The 10959-nt window shown below is 57.3% G+C and overlaps 1 protein-coding gene and 1 long non-coding RNA gene across 3 annotated transcripts; one reads left to right on the forward strand and one right to left on the reverse strand.

Annotated features, from left to right (window-relative positions):
* Positions 1 to 621: 621 nt before the first annotated feature.
* Positions 622 to 6377, reverse strand: IRX2 (iroquois homeobox 2). Of its 2 annotated transcripts, XM_081133175.1 has the most exons (5): positions 6046 to 6377; positions 4265 to 4667; positions 3215 to 3934; positions 2374 to 2449; positions 622 to 1652 (listed from the first exon to the last, which is right to left on the reverse strand). In XM_081133175.1, the coding sequence occupies exons 1-4, from the start codon at positions 6292 to 6294 to the stop codon at positions 2397 to 2399; spliced, it is 1425 nt and encodes a 474-aa protein (XP_080989301.1). In that variant the 5' UTR covers positions 6295 to 6377; the 3' UTR covers positions 622 to 1652; positions 2374 to 2396. The 2 variants fall into 2 exon arrangements, with proteins under 2 accessions (XP_080989301.1, XP_080989300.1); XM_081133174.1 differs by lacking the exon at positions 2374 to 2449 and having other exon boundaries at positions 1055 to 1652.
* Positions 6378 to 6850: 473 nt separating this feature from the next.
* On the forward strand, positions 6851 to 10215 carry LOC308555199. Its single transcript, XR_013998512.1, has 4 exons — positions 6851 to 7198; positions 7361 to 7493; positions 7803 to 7999; positions 9568 to 10215. It is a non-coding gene; the product is annotated as an uncharacterized lncRNA (long non-coding RNA).
* Positions 10216 to 10959: the final 744 nt, after the last annotated feature.

Raw genomic sequence — 10959 nt, forward strand, 5'->3', positions numbered from 1 at the left:
TCAGCCCATAATGAACCCCAACTGACCATTCCAAAGCAGCTAAAAGCACCCGGGACGTCCCCCGCTGGGATGCAATAATGTGCTCATGCTGCAGCATTATTAATCACGGAATAAAATAGATGAACCTCTTGAAAAATAAGTGTATGATTGATTAAAGGGCAATCTGAGGAGCTATTATTCTTGTTTTATAACCGTAAGTTATATTCACTCAATTTATCTTTGCAGAGGAAATAAATGATTGTTCATTTCTTTTCTGAAATTATATTATATGGATATCCATATAATTTTGCTGAAAATTAAAGTGACAGGTTTCCTGCTTTTATGATACTAATCAAAGGAAATATGTTACTTGCCTACAAATTCTAGACTTGTCCTATAATTAGATAGTGAGTAACACACTAACGAGGCAATAGTCTAAGGGTGTTTAAGCTTTTCTTTTCCCCCAGGGTAAGGGTGAGAGTCACTGAGAGGAAAATAAATCTCTCCTCCCAGTTTTTGCCTTGTGTTTAATGTGAGTTATATGAAAAGGAGAGTTAAGAAGTCATTCAATAAATCTGAATAATCTATGCCAATTTGGATAATTCAGGCTTTAAAATAAATAATCATTTCCATCAGTAATTTATGGTGGGGGTTGTAGCTCTTTATTATCTATGTTGCCACAATTTTCCAGTTTACTTTACTGAGGAGGTTCAATAAGCCAGAATCAGAAATAAATATTAAACGGATCCTAAAGCACAGGGATGTCAGGTCATTTTATTTTGTCAAGCTAAAAAATAAAAATAAAAAATTACACTAACAAGTTATTTTGCATATTCAGAGCACAAAATTTTAATTTTCTCGCAATACATGTGTACATAATCTAAAAATCATAGGTCTCTCCCTGCTGATTATTTCTCTTCCATCTGCCTCCCTTTTTATGAGCAGAAAGGGGAGATTATTTTACAGATTATCTTTAAAAAGCCTGAGGTCAGATCATCTGGGGGAGAGATGGCTCTCACTGGGGCTCTCTACCCAAATCACTCTTTTAAGAAAAAGGAGCCCCAAACACCATATTGCTGTAGTCTAGTCTGTTTTTATTTACAATTTACGATATAAATTAGTAAAGAATTATTGTTAAACAACCAACAAAGATTGTATAACCAGCAATGTTCAAATAAAAACCAGGCAGAATTTATTTACAAAAAGTTTAGATTCCATTGCAATACAACTTGCATAAATTACTAGAAGCTTTATATCATTATAAAAATAAATATCAAATTTGTTTCCACTTTTTAAGTACTCAAGTTCTTCAATCACGTTTTATTTCTACTGTGTACATCTTTTACAAATAAATTTTACAGTAAATCCTATCACACCTATAGCATATATACCGTGGCAATGAAGTGATCAATTCAAGATATCCTGAGAAAAAAGATTGTTTTCAAAAGTCACACATACATTGGGGAAGCTATACTATGCCAACAAATTCACGTATATCCAACAAAAGTCTGTTCAGTTAGTCTGGGTTGACAGTGCTCTGTGGCTCCTTCTTTTACAGTGGCACAAGATGCGGTCCGGGTGAGAGAGCGGCTTTTTACGTCTGTGTATTTATGAAGTTGGGAAGAAAGAATGGCCTGCTGACTTTTTTTTTCCAAAGCAATTGTGACACCTACCTGTGGACCAAGGAAAAAACCAAATCATCCCAAATCCTTCAGTTCCACACCAACATCACCGAATTATAAAAAGGCGTCATCTGAAAGGGTTTGGCCTCTTTCCCACCTTCAAGATGTGTACTAAGTAATTTTGCCTATTTATAAAAATAGGTGTTTTTTTTTTTTTTTAAGTACTGCTGTGAGCCAGAGGATCTGCAGGGTCCTATCAAGTCCATCTGGACACAGGGGGGTGGGCCTGTTAACAGAGGAGTGCTTCTTGTCTCTGTCTTACTATGCAAACATCATCTAGAAAGGCTTCTGATACCAAGTTTCAGTAACACTAGCTCATCAAAGCAAGTGTCTATTCCATGTCTAGTGGAGCAAAAACACTCCATATTGCACACGAATTCCCAGATTGAGGGGAAAAAAAGTATATCTACATATCTATATCTATATCTATATCATCTATATATATATATATATATATATGAGTGTGTATGTATATATATTCATTCCAGTTAAAGGAGTGATTCTTCAAAGCAGAACTTGAGCAAAAAAAGAGGGACTCTACAAAAGAGAACAAATCCTCTCCCACTTAAAGGAAAAAAAGACCAAGAAGATTGCAAGGCTGTCTTCAGACCCCATGGCAAGAAGCAAGAAATAGACATTAAGCAAGTTTACAGAGCAATTGGTACAGGGAGGCTCCCCCAAGGTGGGCGGAAACACCAGGGGGCCCACTTACTTGCATTGCTGTGCATGGCCCTTCTATAGGTAGGACTGGATGCCCCCACCAACCACGGTGCAGCCCTCACTGGCATCTGTCAGGGGAGGGGGCAGTTAGTCAGAACCAACCCATAGCCATCTATCTCCCAGACAGCAGCACAGCCACCAGCCCGCACACCCAGGAATGCTTGCTCCCTGCATGGGGCAAACAGTAAGGTGGACCTGACCGTCCACCACTCTGTGTCGTAGACAGATTTTGGTCACCTTTCTGAGTTCTCATTTTCTTACTCCCTTGAGCTCCTTTTACAGGTCTTATCAGCTCAAGCCTGAATTATGAGCAACAGAGGCAACAGAGAGAAAGGGAAAGAAAGGGGGAAAAAAGGGCTCTGTTTTTCTATTTTGAAGAACTAAGGCCTCTGGGAATAACTGGAACGTTTTGTTTCCTTCCAGCCAAAGGCAGGAGGAGAGACTCTATTAACAACACACTGAAGCTGGAGCTCAGTCAGCGGGGAGACAAACTATAATTTGCATTTCGTGGCAGTCTCCGTTTGCCAAACGAAAACTGCCACGACGATGATGGCCATCATAATAAGTAAGTAAATAGGAAAAAACAGGGAGGGAGGTCTCCTTGCAAGGCAAGGGCCGCCTGGCCCTTCCCACCTCTTTTTAGTGTCATCATTTGCTTCCCTCCTAACTTTTAGTCAAAGGGTGGTTGGTGCGCGTGGTCTTTTTCCGTTTCTCCTCTTAAGTGACAAAGGTTTCTCCCGCACACCCACGGGTCTCCCGGCCCCTTCCCGGCAGTGCTGCCTAACGGGGCGATGGCCGTCCCTCCCAGAGGACCCGCGGCCCCAGCAGCCTACCTTTCTTGGGCTCGTAGCCGCCGCCCGGGGGCCGGTAGTGCGGCTCCAGCGGATGCGCGCCTGCCTTGCCCGCGTCGCTGGCTGCCTTGGGCGCCGCGTGCAGCGCCTCTCCCGGGCCGGAGGCCGCCGCGTTGTAGCGCAGGAGCCCCTGGCCCTGCAGCGCCGCGTTCAAGTTCCCGTAGTTTGTGTAGTTGCCATAGAAGGGCGACGTGTAGTAGAGGTGGCGGCCGAGCAGCGGCGACGCGGGGTAGGGAGAGCCGCCCGGCGGCGCCCCGGAGGAGGCGGGAGCCGCGGCCGAGGGCAGCCCCGGCGGCGCGCAGCCCGGGCCCAGGCTCGGCTGCTTGAGGTCCGACGTGGCGATCTCCGCCAGAGACCACAGCTTGGGCTTGCTGGCGGGCTGCGGAGCGCCCGGAGACGTCCGGCTGCCCAGGGCGGTCTTGCCGCCGCCGCCGCCGCCGCGGGGCGCGGTCTCGGGCGGGGGGCTCAGCAACGGCGCCTCCACGCCGGTGAGCGGCGACGAGGTCACGGCCTTGGAGGGCGCCAGGTCCCGCTCGCCCTCCTCCTCCTCGTCGTCGTCGTCTTCCTCCAGGTCGTCGTATTTATCCTTGCACTCGGAGCCGGATTCGCACAAGGGGTCCCCGGCGTGACACGGCAGCTTCTCCCCGTCGGACTCGGCCGAGCAGGAGTGGTCCGTGAGCGAGTCGACGTGCAGGCTGATCCCTGCGGGGAGGCGGGCGCCGTCGGTGGCGTGCGGGGCAGCCCGGGCACCTGGGGCCCCTCTGCCCCGCGTCGCCAGATACCAGGCCCTCCCCCTAAGGTCCCTCCCCTCCGCCCAGAGCCCGCCGAGGCCTCGGGGGAGCGCGGCCGCCCTGGGGCGCGCCCGGGGGGAGCGCTCCGCCCACTAGCTGCCGGGCCCACCCGTGGCCAGGTGGCAGGGGCTCCAGGCTGGAGCCGCGGCTCTGGGGCCGGCAGCGTCCTCCCTCCCTCGGCTCCGGGCCCGCCTGGTAAGAAAAGTCCCCGCGCCCTGCAGCCGGCGGAGGCCCCGCTCACCTTCGTCGTCGGCCGGCGCCTCCGTGCCGTCATGCGCCTTGTCCAGGCCCGCCTTGCCGCGGGCCCCGTCGCCCTCCTCCTCGTCTTCGTCTTCGCTCTTGTTCCGCGGGGCCCACGTCATCTTGTTCTCCTTCTTGAGGCGCCGGCGCGCGTTGGCGAACCAGGTGGAGACCTGCGTGAGGGTCATCTTGGTGATGATGGCCAGCATGATCTTCTCGCCCTTGGTGGGGTAGGGGTTCTTGCGGTGCTCGTTGAGCCAGGCCTTGAGCGTGGCCGTGGCGTCCCGAGTGGCGTTCTTGCGGTACGCGGGGTCGTTGAGCTGGTACGGGTAGGCCGCGCTGCCATACGGGTGGTAGCTGATGGCGCCCGTCATCCCCGTCGTGTGCGCGTCGTAGGGCGCGCCCTGCAACCAACGAGAGCCCTGTGAGTGGGGTGCGCGAGGACCTGCCGGGCAGCCGCCCAAAGGCAACCCCCTCGGCCAGCCGGCGGCCGCCTTTCCCACGGCGAGCCTCCCACGGTGGAGCCGCGCTTCCCGCAGCAGCAGAGCAGAAACGAAGGGAAACAGAACAAAACACAAAACAAAACGCAGCGGGGTATTAAAGCCAGCTGCGGATCGCGGAAGGCGCTGCAGTTTTACTCCCGAATGTTTTGAACTATCTCGCGATCTGAAAATGGCATATCTTCCTCTGCAAAATCCCTGGGCCGCGAGTAGAGGCGCACGCAAACACGTAGGCGCGCGAGCACGAACGAAGGTAGTTTCTTGATAACTAAATTTCTCTGGATTCTCAAGCGCTGCGCCCCCCCCACTCCCCCTACCCCGCCCTTATATGGTTAAAAAATCACCCCGAGCCCCTGGCTCCGCTATTCACCGCTCGAAAGCTCAGCAAATCCAATTTGCAACTCAGAAGCCAGTCACCGTTTCGAATTCTTCAAATACGCGGTAATTAGCATTTTAATTCAGCCTTTAACGTTTAAATTCGAAGCCTTTGCTGCCTTCAGCAAGGCCCCAGCTACTCTGTCGCAGCCCTGGAATTCCACCGAGGGCGGGCAGTGTCGACAACCCCCTAAGTGCCTCGATCGCCCGAAACGAGCTCCGCCGCCACCGCCGCCGGGCCCAGCAGCAGACCCGAGGCGCACAGGCCGAGCCCGGGTCCAAGAGCAGGAGCTGCTTTCAGTGCCCAGGGGACCGGGAAGGTATTTGGCGGGCCAGAGACCCATCGACACGTTTTTCGAAAGCACTGCCTGCGGGACAGATTAAGAACCAGACCAAGGCTGGCAGGGCCGGGCCCCAGAGCCCCTGGCGAGTACTTCGCTCCCTCCCCCAACCCGGTGACCTCCGCAAGCTCCTCAAGTAACTGCTAAGTCCCCGCAGCCGCCCTGGAGGTCCTAGTGGCGCCGACCCTCGCTCCCCGCGCCAAAGGAAGCGAGCCCTGAGCCTGCCATAGACCCCTCGCCAAGCTTCGGTGCTTGAACTAAGGACAACGCACAACAGATCCCAATACCAGCTTAGGCGCACTTGCAGGCTCTTTGGGAAAATTACCCCGATAGACGTAGGGAAGCGGCGCGGGACGCGGGGCGCGGGTCCCGGCCGGCCGCGTTTACACTCACCCTGGCCTCTTATCCCGCCAGCGGCGCGGCGGCCCGAGTCCGCGCTCCGGAACCACAGCCCGCCGCAAGTTCCCCGCACCCCTGCTCGCAGACCCCCGGGCCCGCTCCTCCTGCGCCCAAAGCAGGGTCCCCACGCCTGAGTGTCCCGCGTCCCCGCCCGCCCGTGCGGTTACCATGTAGGACGGGAAGCCGGCGGCGGCGGCGGCGGCGTCGGCCGAGTACTGCAGCGGGCTGCCGAAGCCAGTGGCCGCCTGTGCCGTGAAGGCCGCCGAGCCCGGGTAAGGACTGAACGCGGAACCCGACGCCGAGCGCGCCAGCTCCTCGCTGCGCGGCGCCGCCAGTGCCGACGCGCCGTACGCCGGGCACGAGTAAAGCGCCAGCGAGCCGGGAGCCTGGTACAGGTAGCCCTGCGGGTAGGACATGGTGGGCGCGGGGCCCGCGTCACGCGGAGCAGCGGGCAGGGCTCACGGCGCCCTCCATCCACGCCCGGCCGGGGCGCGGCGCGGCGCGGCGAAGGGCGCGGGGGCCGCGGGGCCGAGGCAGGCCGGCCCGCGCACTAGCCCGGGCGGCCCGCAGGCCGGAGGAGCGGCGGGACGGCGGCAGAGGAGGCAGTGGCGGCTGCAGCGCGGAGCGGAGGGGCGCAGCCGCGCGCCAGGCCGGCGGTCGGGGTTTGGGGGAGTCTGAAGTCGGGAGTGAGGAGTTGAGGAAGGAGCGCTCGAGTTTCCGAGGGACATTGGAACGCCGAGCTGTCCGTCACGCGCTCATCTGCATATGCTGGCGCCCGCCCCCTCCCCGGCTCCGCCCGCTCCGCCCGCTCCAGCTGCCCAGCCGCAGCTGGGGGAGGAGCTGGGCGCGGGGAGGGGAGGAGAGGGGACCGCGGAGGAGCGGGAGGCGGGAGCGGGGGAAAGGAGGAGGGAGGGACTCGAAAGCTTTTGTGGCGCAGTCGCCTCTCGCGCAGCCCCAGCCCGCGGCCCGCGGCCCCGCAAGCCGGCGGGGCCGAGCAGCGCGCCCCGGCGCGCACCCACTGCCCCTCGCACCTACTCCCAGCCGCCCCCCGCCAACTCCCGCCCCAGCCACCCTTCTTACCCCAGCCCCGCCGACAGCTTACAGGGTGATGGGGGGCGCGGGATGGGGGCACCGCGGCCCGGGTCCTCCTGGGGGTGGCGTGCGCGGCTCTCGCTTCCACCTTCCCGGGTCTCCTCCGCCTCACTGTGGGAGGCGCCCCGCTTGGCCTCGCGTCTGGTCGCCTGCCCCGCGCCGCCAAGCATGTCCCCGCGCGACCCGGATCCGGGGCGCCTTCGCCGCGAACTGCCGGGAAACCTAGAGGTGAGCCTTCTGCCCCGAAGCCCGTGGCGGAGCCCGGGGTCCCTGGGTGTTAGCACGTCCCGAGGTCGGGAACGTTTGAGCACATGCTGCCAGTGCTTCATCCTCAAAGGGGTTTTATTTTGTCTTAATAACTTCGGTTTCCTTTCGCATTTGTGTTGTAAGACACTGAGGGGAGTGACTGTCACTGGACGGACAGACCGCCTCTGACGCGCGGGGAGCCCTGCCGGCCCCCAGGAAGGAGGGAGAAAGCTAAGGACTGGCGGCTCGGGAGCAGTCGGCAGTGCAGGGAGCTCAGGTAACGCGCGGCTCGGAGGCGCCTTCCGGAGCTTAGAGGACAGATGCTTAGCTACGGAGCCCGGGACCCCAGCCCCCGAAAGCCCCCGTTCCCCGTCCCTCCCCCGCCGGGTGCCGCAGAGCAGGGGGCCGGGAATCACCGAAGGGGCTCCGCAGGCCTGAATGGCGGCGCCCACCCAACAGGTGCCTCTTCCTGCGAGACCGTCTCCAGTGGGTGACCTGTAGGGGGAGAACACCTCAGGCGGGAGCTCGGGCCTACAGCTCCCTACTCCCTCTTTGCCCCCCCCCCCCCGCCCTGTTGGCTCCGCAGCTCTGGCAACATTCTCCTTTATCGAGAATTCGTAGGAGTCGGAGCGCACGGGTGAGATCCAGGCTGCAGCGCAGAATCGCGAGGCTCCAGCCGCCGGCCTGGTGTCCCGCGGAATCTGCAAGGCACAGGCGGAGTTGGACCGTCCGAGGAAGCCAGTTGCGAATCGTCCTCCTTGGCCTGCAGGCTTGTCGCTCCTGGTAGGTTCGGTCCAGGCAGTGACACCAGCCACCTTCCCACGCTAGCCCCAACTCCTTCCTACTTCTTCAGCTCTCCCACCCCAGCCCCCATTGCGCCCCCACCACTATCCTTACAAACCACAGCCTTGCCCCTGTATCAGTCTTTACTTTGACCCCTAGCACCACACACCACCCACCCCCCCCCCCACACTCTCCTCCACACACACCACTCCCCACGCACTTTGGACCGCTGCAAGAACCCAGCAGGGGCTGTCCAACCACGCTTCTACCCCAAGTGGGGCCTCCGAGTTCAGTGCAGGGCCGATATGTTACATTAATTATTGCAGAGTGAAAAAGGAGAGAAAGAGAGCAGGGGAGAGGCCCCAGCCGCCCGTGGAGCATGCCCGCGACTGGATCTATGACATTTTTGGTCTTTCTGGAGGGAATTCGACCAGGAAGAAGCCTTCCATGAGTCGGCAAGCTCAGGCAGCCACAGATCAGATTGCAGTCATTCGGTTCACTTCCAATTAAATAGTTTAAGGGAAAAAAAATCAGGTCTAACTTTTTATCTCTGAGCAGCACGGGCCTCGAGAATTTCCATTTCTAAAGACCAACTCCTGCTGTGGTTCATTAGCATTTGGGGCTGGGCCCCGCGCCTCGCCCTCCCTCTCCCCCCTCCTGTCTCTGCCGGGGGCAGAAAAGAAAACAGCGAATTATTACAAAAACATCCCCAGTTTGGAGCAGGAGCCTAGGCTGGGAATACACTCGATGTTGACATCAATTAAGTATCCAACTAGACAAGTGCACGTGGCTTTGGAGGGTCTCCCCGTGTCCCAGGGTGCCTGCAGAAACACTGCCTGCTCCCTCTCTGCTCGGTGCCGATTCTAAGGACAGCCTCTTCCTGAGTGTGCTTTTCCCCCAGCAATTACACTACTCCACTGAAATCTAAATTTTCCATACTGCTGCCTGCTACTAATAAAAACCGTCTACCTTGCACTATTAAACAGTCGAATCGCACTACATGCCGTTTTTATTGGTAGTGACTGTAGCAAATTAAAATGCCTACGCAGAGACATTAAAACTCACGGTCTGCATTGTTACTGGAATATATAACTCCGTTTCGATTTAAAGCTCCCTGATTTTGTAAAATCACTTTTCCCTTTCTTAGATTAAAGTTGGCTTGGCCTTCTTTCTGAAACATCCTTCGAAAAGACATGCGGCCAGTGCCGAGGCCCGGCGCAGTGGCTCCTCGCGCGGCCACCTGTGAGGGTGGCCTGGTCTCGCTCGAACCGCGCGTCGGGTCACTGCGGGGAGCATCGCTCCCGGGGAGTAGGAGCCTGGACGCCTCGCGTATGGGCTCCGAGGGGTGTCAGGGCGGGCGGAGAGCCTGGGAGGGTCTGGTACTTGGCTTCTGCTGCTTTACAGTTGCCTTCGGAGATGGAATGGGGAAAAATGGACAGGCACTAAAGGCAAACCGAGGGACTGCCTGGACAGCGCGAGCGCTTGCAGCAATTGCATGGGCCATTTGCACTTCCAGATTTGCTGTGGGCTCTGGGTGCATTTTTTTTTTTTGTTTCTTGTACCCACAGTGGCCGCTGCATTTAGAACAAGGCGGCGTGGACGTGTGCGTTTCGAGAAGCCGGGTTCCCCGCGAGGCCAAGCGCTCAGAAACGCCAGACACGCGGCCCGGACTCCAGGGCTCACCGGGAAAGCGGCAGCCGCGGGCCCAGGCGCTCGGCAGACGCGGCCCTTCCCGGCTCTCGGGCCGCGGGCAGGTCGGAGCGGCGCGGGCCCGAAGTCGTGCGCACGGGCGGCGAGGGGGCGCTGTGGCCCGCGGCTGCGGCCTTGTCCCCGCGGAGGTGGCCCCGGCAGCGTCCCAGGCCACCGACGGGCGGCGGGCGCGGGACTCTGGCGCACGACCTACCCCTGCCCACGTAGGTTTAATTCGGGGAAGCTTAACTAGTACATCAGGCACTGCAATAAACGCGCTCCGCACACTGCCTTTTCCTCGTTGCGTCTTGTTACCCCAAACTTCGCTGGACTTTGTAACAGAGTTGGGTGAATATTTTGGGGCGTGTAATTTTTTTTTTTTGTCAATTAAGGTTAATATATAGATTTCACATGCGCTCCCCTTCATGAGATAACATTTAAAATGTGACTAATTTCAATGTATCAAAACATATTCCTATTGTATTCCTCGCGAAGGCCCCTCCGGTCCCAGGACCTCCGGCTGTTTGCAGAGGGAGTGTCAGCAAGAACGAGACAAGACCGGGGCGCGAGAAGTGTGGTTCTGCAATTTCCTTTCCTTTATTTCTTCTTTTTTAAAAAAACAAAAACAAAAAACAACAACAGAAGTACGTCGTTACAAATTGTACAAAATTTTAAGTCAAAGTGAAAAGTATCGTTCAAGCGTGGTGTTTCACCCCCTTGGCAATCCTGGAGCATATTTTTAGGGTTTCGAATGCAGCGGTGTTCTCAGAGCCTAAACTCGCTTCAGGTGCTGCTACGTGCGCCTGGGAAACTCGCACAGAGGGGACCCCGCACAGGCTGAGGATCCCCCGGTTTTCTCCTGGAACCCTGAAGGGGAGCCCAGCGCAGTGTTTTTAGAAGGGCCGGAGGCCTGGGCCCTCCGGGCAGTGCCGCGGGCCGCTCGGAGGGACCCGGCGGCCGGGAGGCCCGGGCCGTGGCGCGCGCTGGACGGCGGGCGCGCTCCTCGGCTCTCTAAGACCCTCGTTCACGCTTCCTGGGCTCCTCCCCACTTAACTGACTCCAGCTCGTCATTATTTCGAAGTCTCTCCTCGCTGACTTGTCCCTCCCGGTTTCCTTTCGCGGGCAGCACAACTCCCACCCTCTCCTCTGAAAATGCGCCCCCGACGTGCATCCAGAAGGTTCCCTGCCCGCTGCGCCCGGCTCAGCCCCACCTGGCCTTTTCTGGGCGTCTGGGGGACGCTGTCTCTTTCTGACTCCCACTTCTCTGCCCT

The sequence above is a fragment of the Miniopterus schreibersii genome (assembly GCF_964146895.1).
Source record: "Miniopterus schreibersii genome assembly, chromosome: 3".
NCBI classification, from domain to species: domain Eukaryota; kingdom Metazoa; phylum Chordata; class Mammalia; order Chiroptera; family Miniopteridae; genus Miniopterus; species Miniopterus schreibersii.

Coding starts and splice junctions, on each gene's coding strand:
- IRX2 (XM_081133174.1), bottom strand. CDS start 6,294: ATGTCCTACCCGCAGGGCTACCTGTACCAGGCTCCCGGCTCGCTGGCG. Junction 4,668..6,045: donor CCGGCTTCCCGTCCTACATG/GTAACCGCACGG, acceptor CGTTGGTTGCAG/GGCGCGCCCTACGACGCGCA. Junction 3,935..4,264: donor GGCGCCGGCCGACGACGAAG/GTGAGCGGGGCC, acceptor GCCTCCCCGCAG/GGATCAGCCTGCACGTCGAC.